Source organism: Bos indicus, chromosome 17, assembly GCF_029378745.1.
Source record: "Bos indicus isolate NIAB-ARS_2022 breed Sahiwal x Tharparkar chromosome 17, NIAB-ARS_B.indTharparkar_mat_pri_1.0, whole genome shotgun sequence".
In the NCBI taxonomy this organism is placed as follows: domain Eukaryota; kingdom Metazoa; phylum Chordata; class Mammalia; order Artiodactyla; family Bovidae; genus Bos; species Bos indicus.
Window position 1 is genome coordinate 8,282,195 of NC_091776.1, and position 15,693 is coordinate 8,297,887.

Genomic DNA, 15,693 nt, shown 5'->3' on the forward strand with positions numbered 1-15,693 from the left:
ATGCTGGACTGGATGAAACACAAGCTGGAATGAAGATTGCCGGGAGAAATATCAATAACCTCAGATATGCAGATGACACCATCCTTATGGCAGAAAGTGAAGAGGAACTAAAAAGCCTCTTGATGAAAGTGAAAGTGGAGAGTGAAAAAGTTGGCTTAAAGCTCAACATTCAGAAAACGAAGATCATGGCATCTGGTCCCATCACTTCATGGGAAATAGATGGGGAAACAGTGGAAAGAGCGTCAGACTTTATTTTTCTGGGCTCCAAAATCACTGCAGATGGTGATTGCAGGCATGAAATTAAAAGACACTTACTCCTTGGAAGGAAAGTTATGACCAACCTAGATAGCATATTCAAAAGCAGAGACATTCCTTTGCCAACAAAGGTTCGTCTAGTCAAGGCTATGGTTTTTCCAGTGGTCATGTATGGATGTGAGAGTTGGACTGTGAAGAAGGCTGAGCGCCGAATAATTGATGCTTTTGAACTGTGGTGTTGGAGAAGACTCTTGAGAGTCCCTTGGACTGCAAGGAGATCCAACCAGTCCATTCTGAAGGAGATCAGCCCTGGGATTTCTTTGGAAGGAATGATGCTAAAGCTGAAACTCCAGTACTTTGGCCACCTCATGCAAAGAGTTGACTCATTGGAAAAGACTCTGAAGCTGGGAGGGATTGGGGGCAGGAGGAGAAGGGGACGACAGAGGATGAGATGGCTGGATGGCATCACTGACTCGATGGTTGTGAGTCTGGGTGAACTCCGGGAGTTGGTGATAGACAGGGAGGCCTGGCGTGCTGCGATTCATGGGGTCGCAAAGAGTCGGACACGACTGAGTGACTGATCTGATCTGATCTGACTTATTTCACTTACCATAATATCCTCTAGGTCAAAAAAGAAAAAAAGGAAAAAAATATCCCCTAGTTCTATCCTGATATCAACTAGGTTGTCAGAAGTTGCAAGATTTCATTCTTTTTTTCCACTAATGTCTCATTATACATAATATATATTATATATGCTTATTATATATAATATATATGCTTAATATATATAATATAGTATATATTATATAAACATAATATATATAATTATATATAGTCATATATTTATATATATGACTGTATAATTATATATAAGACACGTATCATATAAATATATATTATATATGCTTTATATATATTTATAATATAAAACATTATATGTATGGGGCTTCCCATATGGCTCAGTGGTAAAGTGTCTGCCTGCCAGTGCAGGAGAGGCAGGAGACGTGGGTTTAATCTCTGGGTCGGGAAGATCCCCTGGAGGAATAAATGGCAACCCACTCCAGTAGTCTTGCCTGGAAAAATCCCATGGACAGAGGAACCTGGCGGGCTAGAGTCCATGGGGTAGAAAAGAGTCCGACATGACTGAGTGAGCACATACATTATGTATAAACCATAGCTTCTTTATCCATTCATTCATCAGTGCACATTTACATTCAATTAACAGACTTTTGAATAGTAAGCTGGTCAATATACCTATGATTTTTCCAAAATAAAGTTCTTTGGTTTAAAAAATTGTTATGAATAATCTTCTCTTATGACAGTTGCAGATTGTGTCAATCTGGAGACTGTGAACAAATGCCTGGCTTATCCTTAACCCAACAGTCCTGGGACTACTTTTACCCTAAGGCTCAGAGTACCTATCTTTGCATTGGTTTTATTTCTCCTATGCTATATGCTCATTCTCTGTTTAAAGCAACTTTCCACTTCTTTTACTCCTGGGTACTCTTGCAGAGCATAAACCTTTACCTTAAAAAGAAACCACACATATCCACCTAGCAACTTTTATAAATAGCAGTCCTGACAGTCAAAATAAATCATAAGGACCTATTTTGGCTGGGCAAATGCAGGAGAAACTGAATGGATGGATTTTGGTGAACCTTTGAGAGAAATCCAAACATACTCTCACCTGAAGTCTACTAATAAAGAAATTTAGAAAACCAGCTAGAAATGAAAGAGTAGGTCAGGAGTGCCCACCTGAATTGCTTGATTTTCTGTGAGGAGCCCTCTCAAATGGCCTTGTACCGTACCTCCTGAATACATTTCTCTGAGAACATTGAGATGCTGTTAGTGCATAATCCATTTGCCTGTCTCTGTATGTATATGTATACACGCATTAATATGTACATTTTATTGTTCAGTTGCTAAGTTGTGTCTGACTCTTTGTGATCCCATGGACTGTAGCACAACAGCTCTCTGTCCTTCATTATCTCCTGGAGTTTGAGCAAATATATACATAGAACATACATTTGTAGTTCAGATGATTATATAGGATAAAGCATGTAAAACTCTGAAGTAAAACATTCCGTATAGCTAATCTTTCGCTCATTGTGTGAAATAGCTGCTATATTCATTTTATATGTAAAGAAACTCATGCTCAGAGAAATTAAGTCATTTGACCAGAGTTGCACTGCTGGTAAGTGACCAAGCTAGAATTCAAACCTTTGTCTGACCCCAAAGCCCATGCTTATTCTACATATTATATCACTGACCTACTTTATGGCTAATTGCTCCCTAATCTAATCTAAAGCCGTATCCCAGGCTGGTCTCTCTAGCTCCAGATTGAGGCATTTAATTGCTTGTTTGCAAGGTCCGTCGTTAAATCAGACTCCACAGAGCCTTAAATGAACTCATTTTCTTATTCTACAAACCTCTTCCTTTCCTGTACTGCCTATTTTGGTGAACTCACCCAGCACCCATTGTCCAAGCTATACACCTGGAGTTTTCTTAGTCTCCTTCAACTTGCTCACTTCCGTATTCAGTTGGTCACCACTTCTTTAATATTTCTTATGCTGCTCTTCCTCACGGGGCTCTTGCCAGATCTCCTATTCATCACCCCCTTGCATGGAGAACTGCAGTAGTCTCCTAATTGGTCTCCCTGCCTGTAGACCTACTCCCATTTAATCTGTCACGTGCAATGGAGGAAAGTGCACTCTGATGACCTTATTCTATTCCTTCTAGTCTTTTGATGGCTCCATATTGCTTATCAGATGAACTATGAATTCTGTAGTATACAGCACACATGAGCTCCTTGATCTGGCCTTTTCCCGCTGTCCAGGCTCATCACAAGACACTTTTTCATTAATACCCTGTGCCCCAGCAAAGCCCAAATCATTTCATTCCTTGTTTGATTACTATTATCTTATGTGTTAGTGCTGACCTTTCAGACTGGATTACTCTTCCTCCCTAATTTTCTAATAAACTCCAATTCTTTCTTTAAGAGCTTAAATGTCCACATCTAGAAGAAAAGTATGCCCAAGATAGATGGCATATTAAAAAGCAGAGACTTTGCCAACAAAGGTCTGTCTAGTCAAAGATATGGTTTTTCCAGTAGTCCTGTATGGATGTGAGAGTTGGACTATAAAGAAAGCTGAGCGCCAAAGAATTGATGCTTTTGAACTGTGGTGTTGGAGAAGACTCTTGAGAGTCCCTTGGACTGCAAGGAGATCCAACCAGTCCATCCTAAAGGAGATCAGTCCTGAATATTCATTGGAAGGACTGATGCTGAAGCTGAAACTCCAGTACTTTGGCCACCTGATGCAAAGAACTTACTCATTGGACTCATTGGAAAAGACCCTGATGCTGGGAATGATTGAAGGTGGGAGGAGAAGGATGAGATGGTTGATGGCATCATTGACTCATTGGCCATGAGTCTGAGTGAACTCCGGGAGTTGGTGATGGACAGGGAAGCCTGGCGTGCTGCAGGCCATGGGGTTGCAAAGAGTCGGACAGGACTAAGTGAAGTGAACTGAACTGAACTGAGACACCTTCTCTGGTCCATCAAGCAGAGCTGATTTCTCCATTTCTGGTGATTATTGTGCTAGTCATTCTACATTTTGACCTTTTGTTTAGATGTCTGTCATGGACACTACAATCTATATGACCTGTTTGGGAGTACACACTATTTTTATTTATAATACCACATATTGTTTTGACACATATAGTCTCTCTCATTTTAACTACATTCAATTACTTGCTGTTTTTCATGTTTATTTACTTGTTTGTGTATGCTTGTTTATGTTGTTTTCTGTCCTGTTTGCTACTGTGTTCAATACCTAAAACAGTGCTTAGCATGTGACAGGTACTCAACAAATGACTTTTTGAATGAATTAATACAACAAAATATAGAAGTTTGTCAGGGCACTAAAGATCCATACATATATAACATGTATATATGAACATAAAAAATATAGCATGTCATATGCATGACATTATACATATTATAATGTAATTCATGTCCTACTCTTTGCGATCCCATGGACTATACACTCCATGGAATTCTCCAGGCTAGAATACTGGCGTGAATTGCCATTCCCTTCTCCAGGGGATCTTCCCAACCCAGGGATTGAACTGAGGTCTCCCACATTGCGGGCAGATTCTTTACCAGCTGAGCCACCAGGGAAGCCCAAGAATACTGGAGTGGGTAGCCTATCCATTCTCCAGGGGATGTTCCTGATCCAGGAATAGAACCAGGGTCTTCTGCATTGCAGGCAGATTCTTTACCAGCTGAGCTACCAGGGAAGCCCAGTTATATCATAATTTAACTTAATTCCAGCAGTTCCTAATGTTTACCATCATCTACAACATCTGGGACAAAATAGGTCTAGAAAACTTAGCAGGAATGGGCCCAAGATGATAATGAAAGGGAGAGGTTGACAAAGAAAAATTTTAATTTCTATAGGGAGGTAAAATTTGAAATGAAAAGAGTGAGAAACCTTTTTGAAGGATCCCAACAAATATAAACTAGATTGTTGGCTTCAATTTGGTTATAAAACTTGTTACGATCATTTTCTTTTTTATTCCAGTATTGGTATGCTGCTTTGTATGTTGGATGGCTGCTCTGTCGATATAGTTAACGTTGTTTTGCTCACTTGAAATGCTCGTGTGGCAGGCCTGTAATGCATACATAGTCCGGTTCCAGAGCTGAGCCTTTGTGCAGGGTTGCTGTTGGGGGAATTCTTAATAGACTTTCTGGTCTAGAGGCCACACAGAGTATCACTGGATAATTGTCAGGACTGTGACAATCCTTCCACTGGGAAACTTCCATAGTCATATTGTTTGGCTGGCGCTTCAGAGCTTATGACTGTTGACAGTATCTGCTAGAATGTCACTTTAAGGTACCTCAAGAGACTGTACAATTTCTATCGTTTATGTGAAATACTCCAGATTGGGTTTATTTAGAAATAATGAAGCAGCATTATATTATATCATCCATAAGGAGACTACAGAGATTGCTGCGTTTAACTATCAGCATTATTTATTTCCAGGCTTCCTAGGTGATACAGTGGTAAAGAATCCATCTGCAGTGCAGGTGATGCAGGAGACAAGGGTTAGATCCCTGGGTTGGGAGGATCCCCTGGAGGAAAAATTGGCCACCCACTCCAATATCCTTGCCTGAAAAATTCCACAGAGAAAGGGGCCTGGTAGGCTACAGTTCAAAGAGTCTCAAAGAGCTGGACATGACTGAATGACCAAGCATGCATGCACAAACAGGGAGAACTATATTAATATATTCTAGAATACTTAAAAAAAATTGATCATAGTCGCTATTTACTGGGTCTGATTTCTTACCTGGTGCATAGAGCAAATAGTCCAGACAGAAATGGAGGAAGTCTCAGGTATTTAATAATGAGAACTTAGACCATTTAACCCAAAGGCCTCTGTCTGGTATGGGAGTAGTCCCATGAAACTGAGATCTGGAGGAGGAAGAGTAATTGTGTTTTGTCTGGGAAGTGTGTTTTGTCTATGTAGACTGGGAAGTTGAGAGAGTGTAGGCCCGGGGAAAGAAAATATCAGTGGCCTTAGGTGAGACAGAATATTTGGGGGGCTGGTTGGGAGGACAGTGGCAATATAGGGACAGGAAGGTAGGAGCAGACGAACAGTGTTCTTAAAAACATACTAAGGAGTTTATACTTAGTGTATCAGAATGGATGACGTTAGAGGAGCTGAGTGACATGAAGAGATTTGCTATTTTAGAAAAATTACTGACTCTGGACAATGAATTGAGTAAAGAGGATCACAAATTAGAGAAGGAACCACCTGTATGCTTATTCAGTAATCTGGTGCATGATGGTGTTGACCTGGGGTAAATGGAGAAATGGACAGGAGACAGGGTATTGAAATTGATTGGATTTGGAGATGAGGAAGTAGGAGGAGTCAATAATGGCTCTGAGGCTTTTGTCTTGAGCAACATGATGAATGGTTGTGAAATATAGAACTTAGGAGACGTGAGTAGGAGAGGTGGAGGGAAAGGAAGGGAGGTAGAGTCCGTTTTTCAACACTGAGCTTGAAGTGCCTGTGCAACATCCTTGAGACATCTGGGAAGCAGTTGGGTACATGAGTCTAAAGCTCAGAAAGATGATGGGCCACAGGGAAGCTTTTGGGGTTCATGAGAAGTTCTAAAACTTTTTCTACCTTAACACATTTGGAGAATACAAAACCCTCCCACACATTAAAATGGCTCAATCTGGCAATGATTATCACTTTATCTCTGAGAAAGCTCTTTCTCCAGATGACTCCATGGCTTTCTTACTTCATTCATGTCTCTGCTCACTGTGACATTATCATAAACCCTGCCCAATACTACCCTATTAAAAAAAAAAAACAAAAAAACGCTTACTCTGATCATTTCTTATTCTATTAAAAACACTATTGTTCTTTGCACTACTTACTACCATGTAATATGTATTTTATGTTCATTGGATTATCGTCCCTTCTATCAGGAATTTTTTCTGTTCATTAATCTATTCACAAGGTCTAGAATATTCAGGGTTCATGTTTTTGAATAAATTATTTTCAAGACATTGGAGGAGGGGTGAGAGGATGTATAATTTTATTCAGCTCCCCTAGGATGCCCTCCTGTACTCTGCCTTCATCCATAGATTTGAGAATCACTATTAGTGATACTGTCTAGAGCCGTTGGAATTGATGTCATTGTCCAGAGAGTATATAAAGTAAGGAGAGAGGCATATAAAGATAAGAGTGAGAAAGACCAATGCTCAGAGGGGAAGCCAGAGGTGAGGATTTCACAAACAATGAAACAATAGCTAGAGACGTATGAGGAAAACTGAAACCTGTTAGATCAAGAAAGTCCAGACACGGTGTGATAAAGAGGGTCAGGTCAGTGATTCCCAATGCTTCCAGGAATGAAGGCCTAGGCCAAATGGGTAGAAAATGTGAACTAGCACTTCACAGTAGAATAAACGTAAATGGTTGGTAAATATGGAAAGAGGCTACTCTTGCTAGTAATCAAAGAAATTGAGTACCACTAAGTATCATATAGTAGTGGAATTAACCAAACAAGAAATAAATTCATTACTTAGGAACAAAAGACGTGATCATATCAAATACAAAGCAGACTTTTATTTGTAAAAACATTTTAATCCTGATGTATGATAAGCATGATACATTTACAGTTTAAGTCAACATGGATTGGAAAATTATAATCAGTAATTTGCATTGTCTGTTATTTAAATATTGCTGTTGTATCAATTTGTACATTTTTCTGATTAATTCCATCTGCAGAAAAATTTAGAAATATAGTGAAAGATTTGCATACTGAGATGACATGGCATCGTAACTAAGGCATATTTCTGTACAGAAGGCTGGCAGAGAGGCATGCTATAATAAGAAGCACACAGATGGACGTCTGCCATTTTCTCTGACCCAACTTCTTAACCATGAAAACCACCTAGGTAGCCTTCTGAATGCCTCAGACCTGAGCAGGGTTTCTTCATGAGATGGGTTGTGTCCTCAAAAGAGTATTTATTAAATTTTGAGGAAAGAACACTCAGCTTGGGTTTGGTGACTGCCCAAATGTTCCTTCTCCCTTAGCAAATGTCACCATTCAACTAAGCTGCACTCTACGCAGAGACCTTTTGGTTTATATTCTAAGAATACAATTAAAACAGTGCTTGATTCTTAATTATAAGCAAGAGGAACCTACTGACAGATTTAAGCAGAAAGGTATTGAGTAAAATTTTGGGCAGAGGTCTGAAGAAGTAAGCTCAGAAACACAGAGGAATGGTGAAGGCTAGCCTAGACAGCTCCCTGGACTGCAGTCAAATCCTGCACAAATTCTGATGCAGCCGCTGAATCCTGTACTCCCTCTGCAAATGCCGCCCTTGGAAAATGGATATTGTGCCAAGGTTACTCTTCCGCACAAATAGGTTTCCCACTGTTTCCCTTTTAAAAGCATTATTAGTTTCTAGTCAAAACCTGAGGCTTGTGTAGATAATGGATGAGGCTTTGTCACATGTCTGCATCCTAGCAACAGAGGAGGTTTGGTCATGAGCATCTGATTTGTGGCTTCCAATTGAAGGACAGGAGCTCTGCCTTTTATTAGGATTCACATGGTAGGGAGAGCTCCTAAAGTGTGACCCATTCGTTGTTTAAAACAAAACAAAGCAACAACAACAAACAGAGTGACAAAGCTCTATTGAACAAAAGGGAGATTAAAATTACACATTGGAAAATGTAATTAAGTGTTGAAAGACGCTAGCAAGCATTGAGAATCTGCCCGATTCTGATGGAATTCAGGTAGAAGGAGAAAAGGAAAGTAGTGAAATTATGCTGATTTATTTTTTTTCAGGTAAATCAAGAAATATTATTTCATTGAAAATTTTGACAAATTAAGAAATAATAGGCTTAAACATAGTATCTAAAAATGTCAGAGAAGAACCACAAAACTAAACAAAGGTGAAGAAAAATAAAATAATAAAAACAACCTTTAAAGAATCACACAAAACAGAAAATAAATGACAAGAGCAAGAACAATCAGTCATACGTGTAATAATAAATAAACTAGGAAAGAACTAGAACAAAAATTTACAGAATGGGTGAAAAATATGAAATTCAAGTAAATTAAGAGGAATATAGTATGTAATTAAAAGTGTGGACTGTAAAGTATCCTTGTTTTGGATTTAGAACCAGTTCTGTAATTTAATAACTATAGGACCTTGGGAAAGCTAAACATTTCATGCTTTAGGGTTTTTACTTGTGTAATAGTATGCAAAGCATATCAAATGAAAGCAGACTCAGAATAAATTTCATGACCTTAAATAGATTCCTAAAAATATAATGAAAATTGGTGAATGAAGTTTTTAATTCAAGAAGTCAAGGAGGAGAAAAGAAACCTTAAAAAAGGAATAAAGATAAGTAGAGAAAGTAATGAGCTAGAAATATAAAATGTAAAAATAATTGAATGGATAAATAAGATGGAACTGGTTATTTAGAAAAAAATGAAATAGATGAATTTTTATACTTTTGAAAAAGTTTATTTGAGTAGAATGTAGAAAATGTGCATACAGAAAAATGTAGTCACGAATAAAATACGAGCTGATAGAACAGGTATGTACATATGATAAAACCTGAAAAAATCCAGTGAAAAATAAGTACAACACATAAATATACAGTTTCTGAAAGAAAGAAAATACAAGGATTTGAGCACCCAGAGTGGACAGAATCATCCATTACAGAGTAATGCCTTAGTAAAAATTTTATTTTTATTTTTTTTTTCTGGCTAAGTGGGCTACATATTATAGAAATCTCTACACCAACCTAGGAAGCTTCTATGAAATTATTCAATACTGAAACTTCTACGTTATGGCAAGCATAAGTATGTGATGCCAAGGCAACTCAAAATGATGTTCTCTAGATCATACCACTCTATGATGCATGTACTTTGCTAACCTTATTTAGAAACATAAATAAATGCTCTAAGAAACTGGGTGAAATAGATGAAATGAATAGGGCACAATCAGATTCAGTATAAACAACAGAAATATATTAGGAGTTCAGTTGTTTACATTGCTGTTTTATAGGCTTTGTATCATGGACCAGATCTGAGGACAGTTATAAACATGTACTGCAGACAAATCCATCGTGTTAAATACCGACTTGGTCTTTGGAGGACGAGACAGATTATAAACCTTACAGAGTTGGAGGAGTGGATGGACAGAAAAAAATGTGAGTGAGGCTGCCTTTTCTGATTTGATTTTAGGTTTGGAATTTATTTAACCATTAAAACCTTACAGAGAACACAAGTAGACAATATTTTTATTGCTGCAAGCTATTTGCATTTTAAGGTGACATATGAGGATTAATTTATTAGGATTCCATTTTGGCTTAAAAAAAAAAAGGAAATTTAAAAGAAAGATGGCTAAAGAATCAGATTTCAGATTAGCTCCAGAGATCTAGGGAGCAAAAAATAAGGGGCAATCTCTTATTTGCCTCTGGGGGGATACAAAAGATGCTATCACTTTATGACTTTATATTCTTGAGCTTTAAATTTAAATTCTAAGGAGAGAACTCCTGGTTGGTTTAGCTTGAGTTATATCTTCAACACCTTGCCTTGGTGTAGGACAAAGAAATTTGATTGGGAGTTGCATAGGGGCTATATTCATTGGCGGGAGGGAGGAGCTCCTCAAAGGAAAACTATGTATTTATAAGAGAATAGCAGTTCATGGACACTGAGGAGACAAAACAACAGATATCCAATATATGTTGCTTTTTAGTGTTGAAAGTCCATGCAACGGACAAGTTTTCCAATTTCTATTTTAAATTTCAGAGATCCTGATTTTTATTATATTTAGTATTGCTTAGGATTAGAATGAATATTACAGTTTGTTTCTTGATTTAAAAATAAATGAAGACTTCTGGTTTTTGCTTTTGCATGTAAGGAGCTTGGAGGTCATCACTCCATCTTAACAACAAATAAAAAATCTGAACAGACTAAAACATCAACAGCTCTTCTTGGACCTTTAAGAGACGGGAGGAGGATATAGGGCAAACTGGAGAGACAGGCTTGCAAATACAGGCAGTCCCAGGTTACCAGAGCAGAGACTCATGAGCAGAATCTGATATGGGAACTGGCACTTGGTTAAGAAAAATGAACTATAATTGACAAATGGCTGCTGGCTCAATGTGGACAACACTGAGTTAAAAATTCCAGGAGGATCCGGTCATAAAGGGACCACCACAGTACTGTGATATTTACCTACAGAAGCTCAATCAGATTCCCAGGATAGTTATGAGAAGATGAACCATTTTGAAATATGCCAGAGCACTCTGTTCTTCTTAATAAGGCCTGCCTTCAAGGAAAACTAATTAACCAGAACCTAACCTGTTGGGTATTTCTGCTGCTGCTGCTAAGTCGCTTCAGTCATGTCCGACTCTGTGTGACCCCATAGACGGCAGCCCACCAGGCTCCCCCGTTCCTGGATTCTCCAGGCAAGAACACTGGAGTGGGTTGCCATTTCCTTCTCCAGTGCATGAAAGTGAAAAGTGAAAGTGAAGTCGCTTAGTTGTGTTCGACTCTTCACGACCCCATGGACTGCAGCCCACCAGGCTCCTCTGTCCATGGGATTTTCCAGGCAGAGTACTAGAGTGGGGTGCCATTGCCTTCTTCACTGTTGGGTATTAGCAGAGCCCAATCAAGAATACACAGAAGAACTGTACAAAAAAGATCTTCACGACCCAGTTAATCATGATGATCACTCACCTAGAGCCAGACATCCTGGAATGTGAAGTCAAGTGGGCTTTAGAAAGCATCACTACGAACAAAGCTAGTGGAAGTGATGGAGTTCGAGTTGAGCTATTTCCAATCATGAAAGATGATGCTATGAAAGTGCTGCACTCAATATGCCAGCAAACTTGGAAAACTCAGCAGTGGCCACAGGACTGGAAAAGGTCAGTTTTCATTCCAATCCCAAAGAAAGGCAATGCCAAAGAATGCTCAAACTACCGCACAGTTGCACTCATCTCACAAACTAGTAAAGTAATGCTCAAAATTCTCCAAGCCAGGCTTCAGCAATATGTGAACCGTGAACTTCCTGGTGTTTAAGCTGGTTTTAGAAAAGGCAGAGGAACCAGAGATCAAATTGCCAACATCCACTGGATTATCAAAAAAGCAAGAGAGTTCCAGAAAAACAGTATTTCTGTTTTATTGACTATGCCAAAGCCTTTGACTGTGTGGATCACAATAAACTGGAAAATTCTGAAAGATATGGGAATACCAGATCACCTGACCTGCCTCTTGAGAAATCTGTATGCAGGTCAGGAAGCAACAGTTAGAACTGGACATGGAACAACAGACTGGTTCCAAATAGGAAAAGGAGCACATCAAGGCTGTATATTGTTACCCTGCTTATTTAACTTGTATGCACAGTACATCATGAGAAACGCTGGACTGGAAGAAGCACAAGCTGGAATCAAGATTGCCGGGAGAAATATCAATGACCTCGGATATGCAGATGACACCACCCTTATGGCAGAAAGTGAAGAGGAACTAAAAAGCCTCTTGATGAAAGTGAAAGAGGAGAGTGAAAAAGTTGGCTTAAAGCTCAACATTCAGAAAACAAAGTTCATGGCATCTGGTCCCATCACTTCATGGGAAATAGATGGGGAAACAATGGAAACAGTGTCAGACTTTATTTTGGGGGGCTCTATGGAGAAGGAAATGGCAACCCACTCCAGTACTCTTGCCTGGAAAATCCCATGGACTGAGAAGCCTGGTAGGCTACAGTCCATGGGATCGCAAAGAGTCGGACACGACTGAGCGACTTCACTTGAAAATCACTGCAGATGGTGACTGCAGCCATGAGATTAAAAGACACTTACTCCTTTGAAGGAAAGTTATGACCAACCTAGACAGCATATTAAAAAGCAGAGATATTACTTTGCCAACTAAGGTCCATCTATTCAAGGCTATGGTTTTTCCAGTGGTCATGTATGGATGTGAGAGTTGGACTGTGAAGAAAGCTGAGAGCCGAAGAATTGATGCTTTTGAACTGTGGTGTTGGAGAAGACTCTTGAGAGTCCCTTGGACTGCAAGGAGATCCAACCAGTCCATCCTAAAGGAGACCAGTCCTGGGTGTTCATTGGAAGGACTGATGCTAAGGCTGAAACTCCAATACTTTGGCCACCTCATGTGAAGAATTGACTCATTGGAAAAGACCCTGATGTTGGGAGGGATTAAGGGCAGGAGGAGAAGGTGATGACAGAGGATGAGATAGCTGGATGGCATCACCGACTCAGTGCACATGAGTTTGGGTGAACTCCGGGAGTTGGTGATGGACAGGGAGGACTGCCTTGCTGGGGTTCATGGGGTCGCAAGAGAATGTGAAGGTAAGCCACTTAATGCAAGAAAATATTTGAAAAAGAAATGTCTAACCAAGAACTGTTATCCAGAATATACAATGAACTCTTAAAACTCAACAATAAAGTTAAGAACTTGATTAAAATATGGGCCAAAGGTCTCAACAGAGACCTCAGGAAAGAAGATATACAGAAAACAGTTAAATGCATGGAATGATTCTCCACATCATTTGTCTTCAGGGGAATAAAAATTAAAACAACAAAGAGATACCACTACACATCTATTACAATGGCCAAAATCCAGAGCACTGACAACACCAAAGTGCTGATAAGAATGTGGAGTATCCTTTCACGTTGTTGGTGTAACATCAAAATAATACAGCCATTATGAAATACAGTTTGGTGTGTGCGTGCTAAATGGTTTCAGTCGTGTCCAACTCTTTGCGAGTGAACTGTAGCCTGCCAGACTCCTCTGTCCATGGAATTCTCCAGGCAAGAATAATGCAGTGGGTTGCCATGCCCACTTCCTGATCCAGGGATCAAACTCACCTCTCTTACGTCTCCTGCATTGGCAGGCAGGTTCTTTATCATTAGTGCCGCCTGGGAACCCCTAAACACGCTTTTACCATGCAACCCAGCAATCATTCTCCTTGGTATTTAGCTGCAGGAGGTTTATATCCACACAGAACCTGCACATGGATGTCTATGGCTGCTTTTTTGTAATTGCCAAAGCTTGGAAGCAGCCTTCCAAGCTGTCAACCTACAGTAGTAGGTAAATGTGTAAATAAACTGGTGCATCCAGAAGATGAAATATTTCGTTTTAAGGAGAAATGAAGCAGTCGTGAAAATATACGGGATAAACTTGACTGCATATTATTCAGTGTAAGAGGCCAATTTGAAAAGGCTACATACTATATGATTCCAACTACCAGATACTTGGGAAAAGGCACAACTGTGGAGAAAATGAAAAGGTCGATGGTTGCTAGGGGTGGCTTGGGGTGGGAAGAAGGATGGATTAGCAAGCACAGAGTTTTAGGACCACGGAACTATTTTGTACATTATTCCAGCGATGGATACACAAACCCAAAGAATGTACACAAGACTAAGAGTGAGCCCTAAGGTGAACTACTGACCTTAGTGATGAGGATGTCAGGTCAGTGTAGGTTCATCCTTGGTAACAGAGGCACCACTTGGTGCATCCGTTGATAATTGATAATAGGGGCAGGCAGATTATGCTTGAGTGGAGATAAAGGGCTTAGGAGAAATTTCTGTACCTCCGCCTCAATTTTGTTTTCAATATAAAACTTCTTTTGTAACTTTTCTTTAAAAAATTTGAAACAGTAGTAACAAAATGATGTGAGTAAATAATATTTAATCAGAATCAGCAACTTATTGCCTTATGATGTAAAGATGCTACATTTTTGATAGTTTTAGCTAGTCATAAAATGTTTATTTTACAGTGGACTGTAAGTTCCATGAAGACAAGGACTGTGATTGTTTTGTTCAATAGTATACACTCACTATTAACAAAATACCAGTTTATCAGAAGGGCTCAAAAATATTTTTGAAAGGATAGCTTTCATTAACTTTATTAATTATGCTAAAATTATGTATCAAAAATATTTACCAATAACCAGAATTCTTTGAGCTAGAATGCCTCATTTTCTGTGGCTGGAGGTTAAGGAAGAAAGAGATCAGAGAGAGAAAAAGAGAGAGATTCTAGGTGAGCCATGGGACTCCGATCAGTTTCCCCCATCCAGCAGCTTGGTTTTCAGGGAAAAAAGTGTGAAGGAGCAAAGCGTTTGAGAGATGGAAAGGCAGGAAGAAGAAGGAAGAAAGAGAACAAGTAAGAGAGACAGAGAAAGAGCAAACTCTTTGCTCACTGAGGAACTACAGAGGGACTTCCCTGGTGGTCCAGGGGGCTAGGACTCTGTGCTCCCAATGCAGGGAGGTGGGTTCCGTCCTGATCAGGGAACTGCATCCCACGTGCTGCCACTGAGAGTTCGCCTGCCTCAACTGAAGATCCTGCATGCCGCAACATAGATCAACGGTCTCTCATGCTGCAGCTAAGTCTGGGTGCAGCCAAATTAACTGATTAAATAAAAAGAAACTCCTGGGACTCCATTTACTTAAAAATCCTTTAAAAAGTGAGAGGGAATACTGCTATCTTATTGGGGAGTTGATCCCAGGAAATACTGTTAGTAGAATGGAGAAATGAGAAGAAAAGACAGAGAAGAGAATGAAGGAAGAACATAAGGGCATTCTCCCCCAGATGACCATGTGGGCAACCAGAGCTTAATCCCTCTAGGGAACAATGGAGCCATCTTGCCACAAGGGCTGTGTTTATCCACCAACTCCCCCAGTCAGAGATTAAGGGCAACTCCAAGAGGAGCCTTGATTCCCTGGCACTTTTGACTCCCCGCACAGGTGGGCAGAGTAGAGTCCTGCAGCCAGAGGGAGCCCTTAGGCAATGAAATGTAGATGCTGGCAATTTAGAAAGTCAGGTTAGTTTGCACAGACATGTAAGGGACAAGGCAGTATGAATGGAGAAAACAATAGCAACTG

At 39.7% G+C, this 15,693-nt stretch overlaps 1 protein-coding gene across 1 annotated transcript in view; it reads left to right on the forward strand.

Moving 5' to 3' along the window:
- The window catches only part of IQCM (IQ motif containing M), a 478,048-nt gene that overhangs the window by 256,162 nt on the left and 206,193 nt on the right, over positions 1 to 15,693 (forward strand). Inside the window, exon 11 of the mRNA XM_070769022.1 lies at positions 9,855 to 9,999. Coding sequence (XP_070625123.1) covers positions 9,855 to 9,999 — 145 coding nt within the window. The remainder of the gene's footprint in view (positions 1 to 9,854; positions 10,000 to 15,693) is intronic.